Below are 17470 nucleotides of genomic sequence, written 5' to 3' on the forward strand. Positions count from 1 at the left end.
TTAACTTTTTTTTTTACCAACATTTGCAGTCCTATTTGCTTGTGGTAAGAAATGTTTTTCCAATTAAACTATGTAATGTGAATATTTTGTTGATATGTTTTTCTAAATTTAATAAAACTCATTAGCAATTTTATTTTTTCTTACAACGCCACATCTATTGATTAACAAAGATTTTGTTATTTGTTTTGCCACTCAATACCAGTTTAAAGCAGTCTTTAAACTTATCTTGTTGGACAGAGCAGTTATCTTGTGTTTTAAAACGATGTTTTAAAATGATATTATTTACTTTTACATTTGTACGTATGTAAAAACGAACAAAAAGATATGTAGGATTGTTGCGAGGGTTTCAAATATTTTTTTTATATTGCATTCATAATTTTAGTTTTAGACAACTTTAGAAGTTACCATCATTGATCTCAAGTTACTTTTAATGATGTTCATGCTGCTAAGTATCTGCTTACATTAATATGTTGATCCGAAATCTGTCTAAATGCCACTAACTTAACTTAGTTGTAACTCTCATGTAAACTATTCCATCTTTCATATAAAATTTGATTTTCCTTTGAAGTATTTAAATGTGCTTTCCATTTTTTATCTATAGCAAATTAGTCTTTTTTATTCTTTAAAATATTCTAGTTTTTGTTACAAACTATAAACTCTGAAGACCAAATATCCTGTGATTTCAAATTTATTAACTAAAGTTCAAATTGAGCTCTATTAATCTTTTAGAATGGTCTTATCTCATTATATAGATGTGTGTCACAAATTACAATTTTTTTTATTTTTGAGCGCTGTAGAAATTAATTAATAAAGGTATATTTAATTTTATAGCAGCTAAAAATTACTTAGTGTTAATGACATTTTCTGTCTCTCAATGCTTTTTTGAATGGAAAAAATGAATTTAATTATCATTGCTAGTGTCTTAAATAAACATAAATAATTGATTTCCAAAAAGAAACTACATTTTCTAAAATTTTGTTTTATGCATATATTTTAAAGAAAAGAATTTTGAAGTTCATTTTAAAGCTCTTAGAAACGAACAATGCTCTGTACAATTGTCAATTTAATATTTACAATAGTAATATTTAATATTGTACAATTGTAATACTCTCTTTGCATTTAATTATTTATATTATAAATTGTATTTTTTTAGTGGGATTTTACCATTGGAAAATGGGAGTACTCATCGAAGCCTTTTGAAGAGTGCGAAATAAAAAAAAAACGTATCAAAATATAGCATTTTGATACGTACCAAAAACAGCAACATACCAAAGAACAACATCTAAAACTTCTATCTTATAATCTTGTTACTTCTCTTGTAGTTGTATAATATTTTGCTTTTCTTGAGAAAGAATTTATTTAATATTTTTCAATATGTAGTTATTTTAAATTTGTGGTTATTTTTTAAAATGAGCTAACTAAACCCTCTGTTGAGCACAGAGAATAATATATAATAGGATGGCCTTTAAAACAAGATTTTTTGAAAAGAAATTTATTAAAAATTAATTTTTAATTAGTTGAAAATTAATTTTTAATTGATTGAAAATTAGTTTTTAATTAATTGAAAATTAATTTTTATTTTGATTTTAATTGAATTTTAATTGAATTAAATTTAATTAATTGAAAATTAACTTTTAATTAATTGAAAAAAATCTGCCCCCACCCCCTAAATATGTTATATATAATACAAAAACATTTGGTTTAAAGTTTTTTGAAAAAAAATATTTAAGGGGTTGCTTAAGACCCTGAAATATAAGGCGCGTCCCTAATATTATTAAAAAAATCTTCAAAAAAAAGTCAACCTGGTACTCAAAAGAAGCGAAGTTAAAATTTCAAAACTAATGATTAATTAAAAAAAAAAAAAACTAAAAAAAAGTTATCAAAAAACTTAATTTTATTATTTTAATTTTTAAAATAAAACTTAATATTGACTTTTTTATTTTTAGTTAAAAAACGATTTTTTTTTTGCAATAAAATGAAATAAAATGTAAAATAAGAATTTTATCAAAAAATAATAATTATTTTTGAAATCATTACTTAATTTCGCTTCTTTTGAGTACTAGGTTAACATAACTTTTAAAGATTTTTTTGCAATAATATTAGAGACCCGCTCAATGTTTAAGGGTCTTGAGAAACCCCTTAAAGTATTTTTTTTTCAAAAAATTTTTAATCCTAGTGTTTTTGTATTATATAGAACACATTTTTGGGGTGGGTGCAGAATTTTTTTTTAAATCTTGTTTTAATTTTTTGCTTATAATTATAGTTTTGATCTGTTTCCGCCATTTTTAAATTCATATTTTGCCTTAAAAAACCAAGTCTTTTAAAAAAAGCAAGCTAAAAATAAGTAACTTAGTTAATCTTTCAGTTGAGGAGTTTAAACATAAATAAAAAACTCATATTACAATTATAAAGTACCAAAAATCAATTACTAATATTAAAATAATGGGTTGCTGCCCCAGCAAAAAGTTGGAATGTGCTGTAAATTTTTTTTTACTTCAAATTTTAAATTGGATTAGTATATGTTTGAAAAATGTCATGAAAAAATTTTTTTGTATGCAAAATATGTGGTTCTGTAAATTTTTTATTTTTGTACTAAAATCATTATATTTATGAGTAAACTGTTTTTTTTACATAAACAATAATTGTTTTCAAAATGTTTAGAAAAAACCTGAACATACTTTATTTTGAGTTTATTTGTTTGTTTAAACTTTTTGTTGTTTTTTTAACAAATTTAAAAAAGAAAAATTATTTTTTTGTTAATTATTTTTATAATTATTGGTATGTATGCCAATAATGAAAGTAAAATGAGGAAATTAAACTACTAAAATTTAATGGTTCATTTTCTATAAACAAGCATATTGTCTGGAACAAATGTCTGAACCAAATAGAGTTATGAGAAATTTTTAAAAGTTCTTAAATAAGTTTTTATATAATTTAATTAAGTCTAAACATCTGGTATAGTTTGTAAACTTATCCTTATAAATTTCTTTATATTAAATTACAATATTTCTTGGGGTTATATATACCCTCGTTATTCAAGTAATATAAAAAACCGTTAAAAAACAAAAAAAATAATAAAACTTCAATGAAATGTGTTCTTGCGTCTTAAATATGAAAAATAAGGTTTCCAAAACGACGATGTGACGTAATCACCAGCGTCTTCATTCAAAGCGCCTTCATTTGGAGAACACTAGTGATATTGTATTTCCAAGGACTCTCTCACTTTTCTCTTAAAATAGTATACCTCTACTTTAACCGTATTGTTTTTATTCCAGCCAAAGGTACCATGGCAATTTTTGGAATGCCCCGCTATGGCCGAGTTTTTCCATTTTTCCTGAAAAGTATGTTTTTGATGTTGGCAAATGCAAGTTGAAATCTTGAGTTTTGTTTAACCTACATATAATTCTCCACACGAACACTCCAGTTTGTAGACTCCTGGGTAATAGTTGTTGGGAAGTCGAGGCTTGTTTTTTGGAGTTATTAATTGTTGAAGGTTTTTTGGTGATTTAAAAACTTGAGAACAGCCGGCACTTTTGAATATCTTTTTTAATTGATTACTTAATTTTGGTATCCATGGTAGAGAAATTTAATTAAGTTCTAGTTTTTTGATGTTATTGTTGTTGTTTTGTTGATTTTTTTACTTATTGTTTTTTATTTTTTTGACAATGTTTTGAAGTGAAATGTATGAAATGTTTTGTATTTTTTTATTATAATCATTTTCTATAAACATTTCTGTAAGAAACTTTATTTCATGGTTTATGTGTTCTTTACTGCATAATGCAAAAGCTCTTTGGATAAAACCTTTAAATACACCATAAATTATTTTTGAATCGTGACAAGAATGCGGCTTTGTTTGCACATTAGTTATTGCATCTTTGCGATAGATATTAAAAACATATGTTCCGGATTTGTTATTTGTTATTGAGAGATCAAGAAAATTTATTGTGTGCGAATCACTTTCTTTTTCAATTGTATATTTGATATTTGTGTCTTGATTATTTAATAAGCCAAGAAAACGTTCTGATTCTGCCTCATCAATAATAAAACGAGAATGGATACTGTTTTTTAACATTTAATATAAAAAAAAATTTATAAGGATAAGCTTACATACTATACCAGATGTTTAGACTTAATCAAGTTATGAGAAATAAATAACGTCAGATAAATGCTCATGTAATTGTTTGTTTCCTTGTCTGACTTTTTCAATGAATAAAGTTTAATCACTATATAATTATTTTATCTGAGTTGTAGAATTATGTCCAAGTTTTGTTTGTTTGACTTTTCGAACAATCAAAGTGTAATTGCCATATGCTTATTAATCCTATATAAATTATGTAATTAAGACTTAGTAGTAATTAGTAATTAGCAAGTTACTGTATTTAATTTTGCATAAAAGTAAATGTTGTTTTTAAGTATAATGCAAATGTAATCTCTTATACTGTATGAAAATTCATAAGGTTTTGGTAGAATTTTCAGAATGCCATAAAACTTCATATTCTAAAAATGCACAGATTTTTTTACTGCATAGCAATGACTTTCATCAAAAGATTTTATGAAGATCTAATTTACGTGCTTGTAAAAAATTATTCATTTCTAATCATAATTTTTATTAATTTGGAAAAAGATTTAAAAAGAAAAATGACAAATGTTGTGATGTTTATAATGTCCATGAAAAAAATTAAAAGATAAATTAATTGTTAATATATATAATTCTGTAAAAGAATGCGACACATAAATCTTAAACATGCTAAAAACTTTTTTATTTTAAGGTTTAAAATATCTCTAATGTTAGCAAGATAGTTAGCGAGAGTCATTAGGGATCATGGCCGACGACACGGATTTTGATATGAAGGGGGGGGGGGGGGGATAAGTCAATTTTTTAAAAAAGTCCTCTATATCCTGAATTTTGTAAAAAAAAAGAGAAAAAGTTCTTTAGAAAAAAGTAGGGAAAGGGCGGCCGGCCCCCCTTCCCGGCTCCCCGGCGTCGTCGGCCCTGGGGATAAAAGTTTTCCCTAAGTGGAAATTATGCAGCCGCTGTAAGTCAAAAGTAGATGTACCCGCAGAATACCCCAGTAAAAATGAGGTAGATGTAGTATTGACTCAAGAAGATGAACCATTTACTAACATAAATTTATCCTAAGAAAGTTTAGGAGAATCTCCTATTAGTTTACGTAGTGTTATTTTGTATCAACGAGTTGCCTCTGCCAAGAAAAAATATAAATAAAAAAAAATTGGTTTAAAATTAGCAGACCTTTATAAAATAAGTAATACACGTTTTATAGATGATACTAGTGCCCTTTTTTCAAAAACAGAGCAAAATAAAGAATCTGATCTGGGTACATTGGCACTGTTAATGAAGGAAAAGATAAATGATTCTAAATATATAAATAAATTACAAATTCTCACTCTATCCTTAATCTTAGTCTAAAGAGTATGCTATTAACTACTTTGAAGTTAGTGTAAATGCTATTCGAAAAGCACGTCAAATGAAACGCAAGAGTGGTATACTTTCACTCCCATTGAACAAAATTGGAAAAAGTATTCAACCTAAAATTGTCTCCGATTTTCAAAGTAAAGTTGATGAATACTATCTAAAATGGCTAAAAAAAATATTATGTAAGTTTTGGCAAGGAAGAAATAACAGAATACATTTACAAAAAAGATTGGTATTGTGTAGTCAGAATGAACTGTACAGTCAATTTAAAATTATAAATCCTGAGGTTATTGTTGGAATTTCTAAACTTTGCAGTCTGCGTCCTAAGTCGTGTTAAAGTTTTTGAGCCTGAGGTGCTCACTCGGTATTTTTGTATGTGTTTACCATCAAAATGCTGTTTTCCTTTTATATGCAATGGGATATAACTTATAAATGTTTAATCGAAAAGTCTTAAGTTAAGAATCAAAAAACCGATCTTTATATTTTATTACTTTCTCTGGAATTTAAATTTGATATTATTATTACTTTAAAGATTGTAATATTAAATTTAATAAAAAATAAATTATAAATAAAATGGTTTTTAGGTGGTTTGTGACATTTCAAAAAACGAGCGTTTGGTTCAAAGATATTTGAGTTGTTAAGAAATAAATGCCCTCTTTAAGAAGAAATAGCTATTTCTTCTTAAAGAGTCTGAAGAAACTAGATTTTGATAATGAGTTAAGTTTTAGCCAGTGGCAAGGTTGACAGAACTTTTTTTTGATGATAAGTTAAGTTTTAACCAGTGGACAGGTTGATACACAAACTGAAACTGTTAAAACTTATATAGAGTTAGTGTTAAAGTGTATTGATAGTGAAGTGTATCGATGAACTAACTGCTCAATCACAAATTTCTAAATGTCAAACAAAGTTTTTTTTAGACTTGGTTTCTAAGGAAAATGTAAATTTAAAAATGGTAGAAATTGATCAAAACAATTAAAGTAAACCAAAATTAAAACTAACTTAGAAACTGTTGAGAGTTTGTTTTTTGGGATTTATCTTATAATGTACTAACATTATGTTGTACTATGGTTAAAATATGAAGCAAATCCCAGAACTGCATGATTTGCATGGTCTGGTTGTTTGACATGAAATTACTCATTTGTAACTGTCGGCCGCTTTAACCCTTTATTTTTACTTTTTGTAATGATATTGTTGACTTTATTTAAAGATTTTCATTTTATACTTGAGTTAAAGTTAAAATATGAAATTTTATAACGGGTGACAACTAAAAAACGAGACTGTATTTAAAGACACATAACTCCTTTAAAGTGTAAGGTAAAACGAGACTGGATTTTACCTTACACTTTAAAGGAGTTATGTGACACATAATTCCTTTAGAGGTAAAAAAAAAAGGGAAGTTCTATTACTTTAGTTCTAGTTTTTAAATATTTTATGTGTTTTTATTTTTTACAGAAAAATGAATTTAAAAAATTCAAAACAAGAAGAGAATAAAAACGTATGTATGAATTTTATTTAAAATACAGTAGTGTTGGTAAAATTGAGAATATACCTAAAAGTATTTTCTACAGGATAATTAAACGTGCTGAAAGTGAATCTGTTTACCAAAGAAATTCAAGCAAGTGGAAAAAAGCCTGATAAAATTAAAAGTAAAAGTAAAGGCGAAATTTCTTAACAACAGGCAGCTACAAAATTCAATGGTACTCAGCAACGCATTAGTAAAACATTAAAAAAGACAAAAATTTAAACTAGAAAAAAAAAAAGAAAATTCCGAAATTTCTGCAGCCGTGTTCACATCTCTCCGTTAAACCCTGCGATAAGCTATCGGCTGGTTAAAAGTAAAACGGCAATTTTTAACGCCAGCGATAAAATAAACTCGTATTCTAATATCTCCGTTCGGTTAACGGCGGGAGTAAACTTAGTTATCAGAAAGCTGTTAACTCCAAAATCTAATCCTGCTATACCCTAGAGTTAAAACTGTTACCGGAGGATTTTTCTATCATATTAAGAAAAATAAAAAATGGTATAAACTAGATGCCATTGGTAAGTCCGTTCCCAATGACATCTAGTTTTACATTTTTATATTTGGGCTCAGAAATTCAAAAAATGTAAACCAATCATTGATGACGAGTCTTATTTTCACGTTAAACCATTCTAGTATATTCTTTCAATGTAGATGATATATTTTATACATCATATATTTTATGCAAAATCTACTCGAACCACAATTAAATACCAAACAAAATAAAGGTTTTAAAAAATGACTTTCTATGGATTGCTTTTTTCAAAATAACATTTCTCAACCCTATTTTGTGCCTAATGGACTGTCTGTAAATAAAGAAATCTACTAGAAATCTATAAGTGCATTAAGAAGCGATTTATTCTATTCATCGATAATTATCATTCAGATGATGCCTATGTATTTTGGGCCAATTCGGCATCATCTTACTACGCAAAAACAGTAATCACGTAGCTAAACAAGAAAAAAGTGCTTTTGTTGAGAAACTGGATAACTCTGCAAACTTGCCAGAATATCGTAATATCAAAAACTTTTGGAGTATTTAGAAAGGGGTATCCATATAGTACGTACACAGCAGAATCACTGATTTACGATTCTCTCCTCCCTTATACGCAACTGTATGTATTCAACAACCCCCTACCTTTTGCGTATTTACCAATTATTTGTTACATAATCAACCTCCCTTCCTTCTTCAACAAAAAAAATTTTAAGAACATTAATTAAAAAAAGAAAAATCAAGTTTCAGGAGAGATAGAGAACGAGTCATAACCACGTACGTACTCGTTGTCTTAACCCCCCCCCCCCCAACCTTACCCTTGTTTTTAAGACTCATAAGGCCTTGTCTACACAAATGATTGACATGCAGAAATTCTTAACAAATTATCAAATTATTAGAACCATTTTTAGCATTAATAAAGTTGATATTGAGGCCTAGTTAATAAAATCAGAAGGAATGGTTTAAATGAGAATAACTGATTATATTGATTAAAATTCGAATAAAAATACTTTCTATAACATTTTTCTTTTTGTTTTACCATATACCTTAAAAGTACGTGTCTTGAAATCCAGTGTTTTTTTTTTAGTTATTTCAGGTTATTTTTTCCAGTTATTTCCGGTAGTGTCAAACATACCATAAACAAATTACTAGGTAAACATTTCAAAATACAGTTTAAAAAGGGTTAAAACACAAACAAATTACTAGGTAAACATTTGAAAACGCAGTTTATCAGGGTTTAACAAGATAATCAACTTTTAATTACCACCTTTTAGGCCAGTTACACTGTATTTTACCCTTTGAGGACAATTAGACATATTTATCCCATCCATTATATTAAGCAAATTGTCTACCCATTTAGTCAAATTCTTTTCAAATTTAATTATTTCACACAATAATAGTTTTTCCTTTGAAATAATAATATTATTTGACCATTGTCCAAGTTTTAGAATAAATAAAGCAACCATCGAAAGTATAACCAGTTTGAAGTTTGAAAGTATCTTTACCAGAACTGTCCTCCAAGCAAAAAATTTGATCATACTTGGCAAATTGTGGCTTTTCAAAAATCACTGCATATTGGGTCATTAAAAATTTTGAGATTTCTGACTGATGAAAACTGCAAATGGGATTATAGCATTATAGCCTTAGCAGCGAGAAAAAAGAAAAAAAAAAAATCACTTTTTTACATAACGCTGGTTACCCATGGGATAGATTACATGCTTCGATGTTAACGATGGTGTTCATGCTGATATTACAGAGTCGATAACTTATTATAGATTCCTCTCCAAAATGGTAGAAAATTATCCCAATGCTGTAAATTCATCTATTGAATAAAGATGAATTTACAGCATTCAATGTAATCTATTTTTATCGACCCTTGTCGATAAAAATAGATTACATTGAAGCTCTTAAAGCTGTGGAAGAAATAATGTGAACGCTTAAAAAACTGACACTGCAAAAAGAAATGCGTGGTACAATTTATTAAGAGCTAATACTACCATTCGGCAAATATTAGCTCCTGATCAAGATATAAAAAGCGAATATGTCAAAGGATATATTGAGTTTGATAAAGTCTATTTCTCACAGTAAATATTAAAAGCTAATCTAAACTCTTTATAGCATACATAAATTAATAACTTATAAATAAATTTTTGCTCTTTCCTCAATAGGTAATTATTCAGTCATTAAAACAATTTTATGAGAAATGTTTATTATTTCTGACTCAAGGTAAAGCACATAAAAGTATATATAACAAGTAACTCTTGCAAATCTTGCACGTAGTTGTGTCCTTTTTTTACCACGCAACTAACTAACGTACTTATCAAATTCTTTTTAGTTATCTTTAGTTACCTCAATGTAGTGTTTGCATATTGTATTTTTTAATGGCTCTTTCATTTTTATATTGTAGACAAGTCTTTTTAATTATAAATTTATAATGGAGCTTTCTAAGATTTACTATTGCCCAAAAGGAATTGACATGGTCTTGCTACTATTAAAAAGCTTGCAGCAGCAAAAGTTTCTGAAAAAAAAGCTGGTGAATGGCTTAAAAAACAAGCGATATTGCAATTTATTCGCCTGCCCCTGCTTATATACTAAGAACAATGGTTAACAAAACTCATCTCATCATCTAAAGTTAACCAAGCTGATTTGCTTTATCTACCTCATGAGAAAGTAGGTCGATATGTTTTTAAATATGCATTAATGGTTGTTGACGTGGCTTTTGGCTATAAAGACGCTAAATCTATTACTAACAATAAAAAAATATAACAATTAACAAAATGAACAAAACAACTAACAAAATAAACAAAACAACTAACAAAATAAACAAAACAGCTGCTAATGTTCCAGAAGCTCTTGCTAAAATATATATAACAGCATATTATGCTGTTAGCTTGGATTTCGAATATAACACCAAATATAACGCCATTGGATAACGATATAACAGCATTTTGCTGTTATTTTTGCTGTTGTTTAAATAAATATAACAGCATTTTTGAAAAAAATAACAGCATTATAACACCATATTGACACAAAATAACGTCATTTATGCTGTTATATCGTATCCCAATGCTGTTATATTTTTGTTAAATATAACAGCATAATTTTTTAGTGTGTACTTTGTGGAAAGTTTTTATTTGTATAATAAAACAATCAAAATAAAGAAAGATTATAGATTTATTATTTTATTAATAATGATATGGTCAAAAGTATCCCTGTAGGTGGTTGAAACTATCCCAGCAGTGGGGTACAATTTACAACTCTGAGCCCTAATTTTAAAACAGTGGTAGATTTAACAAAAATCAATTTTATATAAACATTCTCTTTTTAATTTGTTTGTTCAAATCCATTACTTGTAATGCTAAAAAAATTTAATACTTTCTGGCCAAAAATCATTCGTAAATTAATAAAAACCTGCTAAGTGGTGAAATAATTCCGTCTTCCCTACTCTTCATCTCCTGCTATTTTTACAACAATAACTGCTTTTGCGTAAAGTGGAAATGAAAGCCCCATAGATTTTATGTAAACACTACCAAAGTCTACGATTGCATCAATTCTACATCCTTTCTCAATAAAATATTCGTTTTTTTGATTTGATATTTTCTCTCCCTTCACTTTCGCTCGTTTATATCTTGGTTTACCTTGCACTAAATGAAGTTGTTTTTTATCATAAAATTTTGTTTTATCCATGCTTAGTAAAATCTTACTTGTTGCATTTAATGATCCTTAATACTCTTTTACCATGCTAACAGTTTTTGAATTGGGAACAATTTTTATTAAAAGATTTTAATCAGCATCTGCTGGGAAATAGTTTTTTTAAATCTCCTTCGCGATCTGTAAGGTAAATATAATAGTTGCTTGTTTTATCATTAACACTCTCACGAATTAATGTCATATGTCTCCCTTTTTTCAATTTCATTTTACAAAAAACGCGTTCTATATGAGTCTCATCATACATTGAAATTAAATTTCCAGAAATGTTGAATTTGTATATGTAACACGTACCCCAAAAATATCATAATTACCTTTTTTAGCAAAATTCCATTTAAATTTTAAGGCTGAAGTCCACAAATTCTATCTATTATTATTATTTAATTCAGATAAATACCTAACTACGTCTTTTGCATTAAAAATCATTTTCGTACAGTATCGGACAAAACATGGTGGACAAACTCATATTCAGAACAAAAGTTGATCAAAAACTATAAAAAACGAGTAAAACAATTGTACATATTAATTTTTAAATACTTTATTATGTTCTTTTAAAATCTTTTAAAAAAGTTTATTATGTTCTTAACAAAGTTTAAAGCGTTTGAATCATACTAAGAATCACAAAAAAAATTTATAGCACATCTTTCTCAACAAACTACATTTTCTTTGGACAAAACAAGGTGGACAATTGAAAACGATTTTTTTTGAAAATGAAAAGCTTTTTTTTTTATAAGATTTCATTGTCTTTATTCAATTTACCTTATTCTTTTGTTTTCACTTTTATCATAGTAATATTACTCTAAAATAATAAAATAGATTTTGGAACGTCTGACCAATTATTTTTCAATTAAACTAAAAATAGATTTAACTCGTGATATATGGCGTAAATTGCAACTTAAAATGACTTACGGCAAATTAGGAAGTGTTTTACGTGAAAAAAATATTAATGATTTTAAAAGCGGAAAACTTCAAGCTAAAATTTGTAGAAAATATAATATATATAAATCGACTGTAAGCAAAACTGTCAAATCATTTGGATCTCGCGACTGCTATAAACCAAATCATCGGGGCGGACGTCCATGAAAAACATCACATAGACTAGATCGAATAATTGTTAAAGAGCTTAAAAAAGATTCATATTTGTCATCCACAAAATTACCCGAAAAACTTGAACAACAAATCTCTAATCGCACTGTGCGACGAAGAGCTAATGAAGCAAAATTGTTTTCTCGAATGCCTGCCAAGAAACCACTAAATTCTTTTAAAAATAGAAAGCTAAGACTTGCTTTTGCCAAAGTACACCAAAATTGGACTGTAGACCAGTGAAAAAGCATACTTTTTAGTGATGAATCAAAATATAATCTTTTTTGGAAGCAACGGCAAGAAGCGAGTCTGGAGACCAAAGAACGCCAGATTCAATACTAAATATACAAAGAAGAGTGTTAAGCATGTAATGTCTGCTATGGTTTGGGGATGTTTCTCAGCAATAGGAACTGGTCCTATTCACAAAATTAATGGAATTATGGACCGCTTTGTTTACAAAGATAAAATGGAAGATGTTATGTTACCACATGCTGATAGGGAGATGCCCCTATAAATAGATTTTTCGACAGGACAATGATCCCAAACGTAAGTCAAAAATTGTAAAACAATGGTTTAAGGACAAGAATATCACCATAATGGAGTGGCCTGCACAAAGTTCTGACTTGAATCCCATAGAAAATTTCCGGAAAATAATTGATAATAATATTGAGCGTGAAAAGCTGAAGACCAGTGAGGAATTATTTGAACAAATCGAGAAGGCCTGGCGAGAGATTGATATGAAAATCGTTGACTCTATGAGTTTTAGAGTCTATACCTCGAAGAATGAAAGCAATATTTAAAAGTAAAACAAGGTCCTACCAAATATTATGTTAATTTTTGAAGTTTTTTGAATTTTCAATCGATTTTTTGAATGTCCACCAAAGAAAAATTTAGTTTGTTAGGGAAAACGTGTTTTAAAACATTTTTAGTGATTTTTAGTATGATTCAAAAGTTTTAAATTTTGTTAACAACATAATAAACTACATAAAAAATTATATGTTCAATTGTTTAACTAATTTTTTTTAGTTTTTGATCAACTTTTGTTCTAAATTTGAGTTTGTCCACCATGTTTTGTTCCATACTGTATACCACATGTATTTTTTCCTCTATCTAAAAAAATTATTTATTAACCGCTCTCTCTTCATATAGAGAATAATTTAGTGAAACATGATATTCACTAAAAAAATTATTTATTAACCGCTCTCTCTTCGTATAGAGAATAATTTAGTGAAACATGATATTCACTAAAAAAATTATTTATTAACCGCTCTTTCTTCATATAGAGAATAATTTAGTGAAACATGATACTCACTAAAAAAATTATTCATTAACTGCTCTCTCTTCATATAGAGAATAATTTAGTGAAACATGATATTCACTAAAAAAATTATTTATCAACCGCTCTCTCTTCATATAGAGAATAATTTAGTGATATTCACTAAAAAAAGTAGCGTAAAAATAACCAATTAAAAAAGTCCAAACTTATGTAACTACTGCAAAAGCCCTAAAATCTTGTTGAAAAATCCATTTTAGGGGCATCTCCCATTCAGCATGTGGTAACATATCATCTTCCATTACATCTTTGTAAACAAAGCGGTCCATAATTCCATTAACTTTGTGAATAGGACCAGTTCCTAGTGCTGAGAAACATCCCCAAACCATAGCTCCAAATGATTTGATAGTTTTGCTTACAGTCGATTTATCTATATTATATTTTCTACAAATTTTAGCTTGACGTTTTCCGCTTTTAAAATCATTAATATTATTTTCACGTAAAACACTTCCTAATTTGTCGTAAATCATTTTAAGTTGCAATTTACGCCATATATCACGAGTTTAATCTATTTTTAGTTTAATTGAAAAATAATTGGTCAGACGTTCCAAAATCTATTTTATTATTTTAGAGTAATATTATTATGATAAAAGTGAAAACAAAAGAATACGGTAAATTGAATAAAGACAATGAAATCTTTTAATAAAAAGCTTTTCATTTTCAAAAAAAATCGTTTTCATTTGTCCACCTTGTTTCGTCCAAGGAAAATGTAGTTTGTTGAGAAAAGTGTGCTATAATTTTTTTGTGATTTTAAAAGAACAAAATAAAGTATTTAAAAATCAATATGTACAATTGTTTTACTCGTTTTTTATAGTTTTTGATCAACTTTTGTTCTGAATATGAGTTTGTCCACCATGTTTTGTCCGATACAGTAACACTCAAAGTAGGATTATAAAAACCGACGTAAGTAATGATGAAAGTGATCATTTCCCAATCATTTTTACTTCTTATTCAATATGTAAAGAAAAATCTGACAGGATATCAAACAAAACAATAAATATAACAAAAAGGGAAGTTAATAATAATAGTATTAAAATTTTCTGTGATCTTTCATTGCTAATAAACTGGGAACATAATTGCTTACAATTGAAAAATTTTGTCGCATCAAATCGATGTTGGTTGGAATAACTTTAACCCGTGTTAATTTCAAAAATTAACTTCAAATTAAAATTAAATTTGTATAACTTCTTTTTTTCTGTCTCAGTGGATCTTTGAGATTTGGGGCAAAATTTAAAGTTTTTCGAAGTTTTAAGGAAGAAAGAAGACGTAACTTCGGATCATTGGTTCCACTGTCTGCTGAACTTGAGATGCAATTTCCATGATATCATCACTGTCATCATTACTAAAAGGAGTGAAAAATATTTAGGGTTAGTTAAATGTTTTAGCCAGTCTTTGAGCTTCTGCAATTATTTTTTTATTTGATGAGAGTGTAAAACGGTATCTTTTCAGCTTTTCAAGAACTCCTTGCTTGTTTAGAAATTAGAGTAGACTAGCAGTTAAGATCGGACGTCTTTTAAGAATCTCTATTTCAATTTCTTCAATTAATGATCATAAATAAAGCTTTCTTTTGTTTTCAATTCCTCCTGCAATGTTTAAGTCCAAATCATTGCCACTCATGGCGTCCATAGACACTTTACATGGTTGAACAGTTGCTATTAATTCACGAACGCTCGTCCTAAATAATCAGGCCAACAATGTCCAAATGCTTTAAGAGTTTTTTTTATAGCTTTGTAACACTTTCAATGCACTGTTTCATCAACTTCTGACATTGAGAACCAGCAATTTGATTTTAATTCCAAGAGATTGAGCATTTTCTTTAAGCTGTATTGCTAATTTAAGTTTGTATTTGAATTTTTTTACTGTTGTTAGATAATCTTCGAGAGTTTTAATACTTAACAAAGTAGGATCGTAATCAATCTTCTTCTTGTTGTGAGAGCAGACCGCATTAAGTACACTTACTTGCCCCATCAAGAGTTTGATCAATGCAATCTTGGTCAGTATAAAATGCGAAGATCATTATTTGATGATTTTGCAACCTCTAAGTTTTAGTACCACATTCTTTTCCCATTTCAATCATATCAAGATTTTGATTGTCATTGTTCGGTCCAAATCGGTCCAAAAATATGGATGTTCATAACTTTTATTTTTTTAAGTGTTGCCTCATCACTCACATAGGAAAACTTTCCTTCATTGAACTTTATTGGCGTTATTTCCTTCATCACTTTGCCCTTCACATACGCTCTTAAGCTATAAACTGTCTGACGAACGCTCTCGACGTTTTTGGGAGCTTCAACCTTCTTATAACTTTAAACTAGGGGTGGTAGATTAACTGGTGTTTCAATATAATCGATTAACGATTAACTTTTGAAAAATTATTCGATTGATTTTTTCAAATAAATTCTTACAGGTTAAAAAAAGTAAACACAACTTCATATGATTTTATTTCGCTTTTTTCATCAGATCCTAAAAAAGATTATGAAATTGTCATCATTTAAACTAGTTCTTTACTTAGTAATAAATAAATCTTGCAGTACTTTAAATAATTGCTGCTTCAACAGAAGATGGTGAAAGGCTAAGAATAGCGTTGTAAACCTTTTCTAAAGAATTTGGCCTTTTTATCTTTTCTTTCACTTGATGGTATTTCGGTTTATCCTCCGCTAGCTAATTGCCTTGTGGAGGCCACATTACCAAGGCCCGCAAAGGCAATTTCACCTCCCGAAGGAGCGTCATTACCTGCTGTTCTACGGACCAAGAATAAAGGGAGTTCGGGAAGAACAAAGGTATGTTAGAGTGTAAGAAAGAAGTCGTGTTAAAAAGGTAGCATAGAGAAGTGGACAATAATTGTACACGATGTTAGAAGATGCAATAAGTACTGTTAGTCGAACCGACAAAGAGTTGAAGAGTTTACCTCAAAAAAAATCGTCCTCAAATAAGTTTGTTTATTTGATATTACCTTTTTTTTTTGTATTGTATTGTATTTGATAATAACTTTTGGTATTGTGGTTTATTCTCCTCCGGCTAATTGCCATACAGAGACCACCATACCAAGGCACGCAAAGACATGTTCAGCCCCCCAAGAAGGAGCGTCATAACCGCTTTAAGGCCGAGAGTAAAGTGAATTTTTGGAAGAACGAAGTTATCATACAGTAAAAGATAGAAGTAGTCGATAATAACTTTTATTTTTGTATTTGATAATAACTATTTATTGAGTAATTTTATTGCCTTAATGCACTGTAAAACTAACTTTTTATATAGAAATTAGGTTTTAAATTGCTTGCGGGTTTGTTTTTAAAAGTAATCTTCATTCATTAACAAATCTTTTCATTTTTAAAATTGGCTAAGATTGCTTGTGGGTTTGTATTTTTTAAAAATCTTTTAAAAGTACTTTGTTTAAAAAAAAATAATTTTTTTTTCAAATATTAATATATCGTAACTCTTTGTAAAGACTAAAAAGTAAAAAAATAAGATATAGCAAAAACATTTGCTCAAAAATATAATCTTTTTTGTACTAAAAAGTAGAAAATAAACTTTTTGTATATATCTAAATAAACCTTTCGCAGACCTGTCAACCTTTAGTTTACTTAACTATTAAATTTAAAATAAAAAGTTTTGTCTCTACTTTTTAGTACAAAAAAGATTATATTTTTGAGCAAATGTTTTTGCTATATTTTATTCTTGTGCTCTCAAGTACTACCATTTCTGGTTTAATACAAGTCAAAACCACATGAGGGGATGACTTACTAGTTAGTCGTATATATCTTACTGTTGCTGAAGTTATATTTGATATCATTTCTGCTAATTCTTCAACTTTAGTTTTCTTTTCTTATAGATTCTACATTATAAGTCGATTTAATATCAGACACAGGTGGTGCTTCTACTTCCTCATGTAGAAACAAACGT

The 17470-nt window shown here is 28.2% G+C and overlaps 2 protein-coding genes across 2 annotated transcripts in view; one reads left to right on the forward strand and one right to left on the reverse strand.

Annotated features, from left to right (window-relative positions):
• The window catches only part of LOC100200635 (DDB1- and CUL4-associated factor 11), a 57122-nt gene extending 55749 nt beyond the window's left edge, over positions 1-1373 (forward strand). Inside the window, exon 19 of the mRNA XM_065816782.1 lies at positions 1154-1373. Coding sequence (XP_065672854.1) covers positions 1154-1237 — 84 coding nt within the window. The 3' untranslated portion in view covers positions 1238-1373. The remainder of the gene's footprint in view (positions 1-1153) is intronic.
• A 2264-nt stretch (positions 1374-3637) lies between these two features.
• Positions 3638-4072, reverse strand: LOC136089535 (uncharacterized). Its single transcript, XM_065815587.1, has one exon. The coding sequence runs from the start codon at positions 4070-4072 to the stop codon at positions 3638-3640; it is 435 nt and encodes a 144-aa protein (XP_065671659.1).
• Between the last annotated feature and the right edge of the window lie 13398 nt (positions 4073-17470).

Source organism: Hydra vulgaris, chromosome 13 (genome assembly GCF_038396675.1).
Source record: "Hydra vulgaris chromosome 13, alternate assembly HydraT2T_AEP".
Classification (NCBI taxonomy): domain Eukaryota; kingdom Metazoa; phylum Cnidaria; class Hydrozoa; order Anthoathecata; family Hydridae; genus Hydra; species Hydra vulgaris.

What these genes read in the sequence shown, in the direction of transcription:
- LOC136089535 (XM_065815587.1), bottom strand. Translation starts at nt 4,072, where the DNA reads ATGTTAAAAAACAGTATCCATTCTCGTTTTATTATTGATGAGGCAGAA.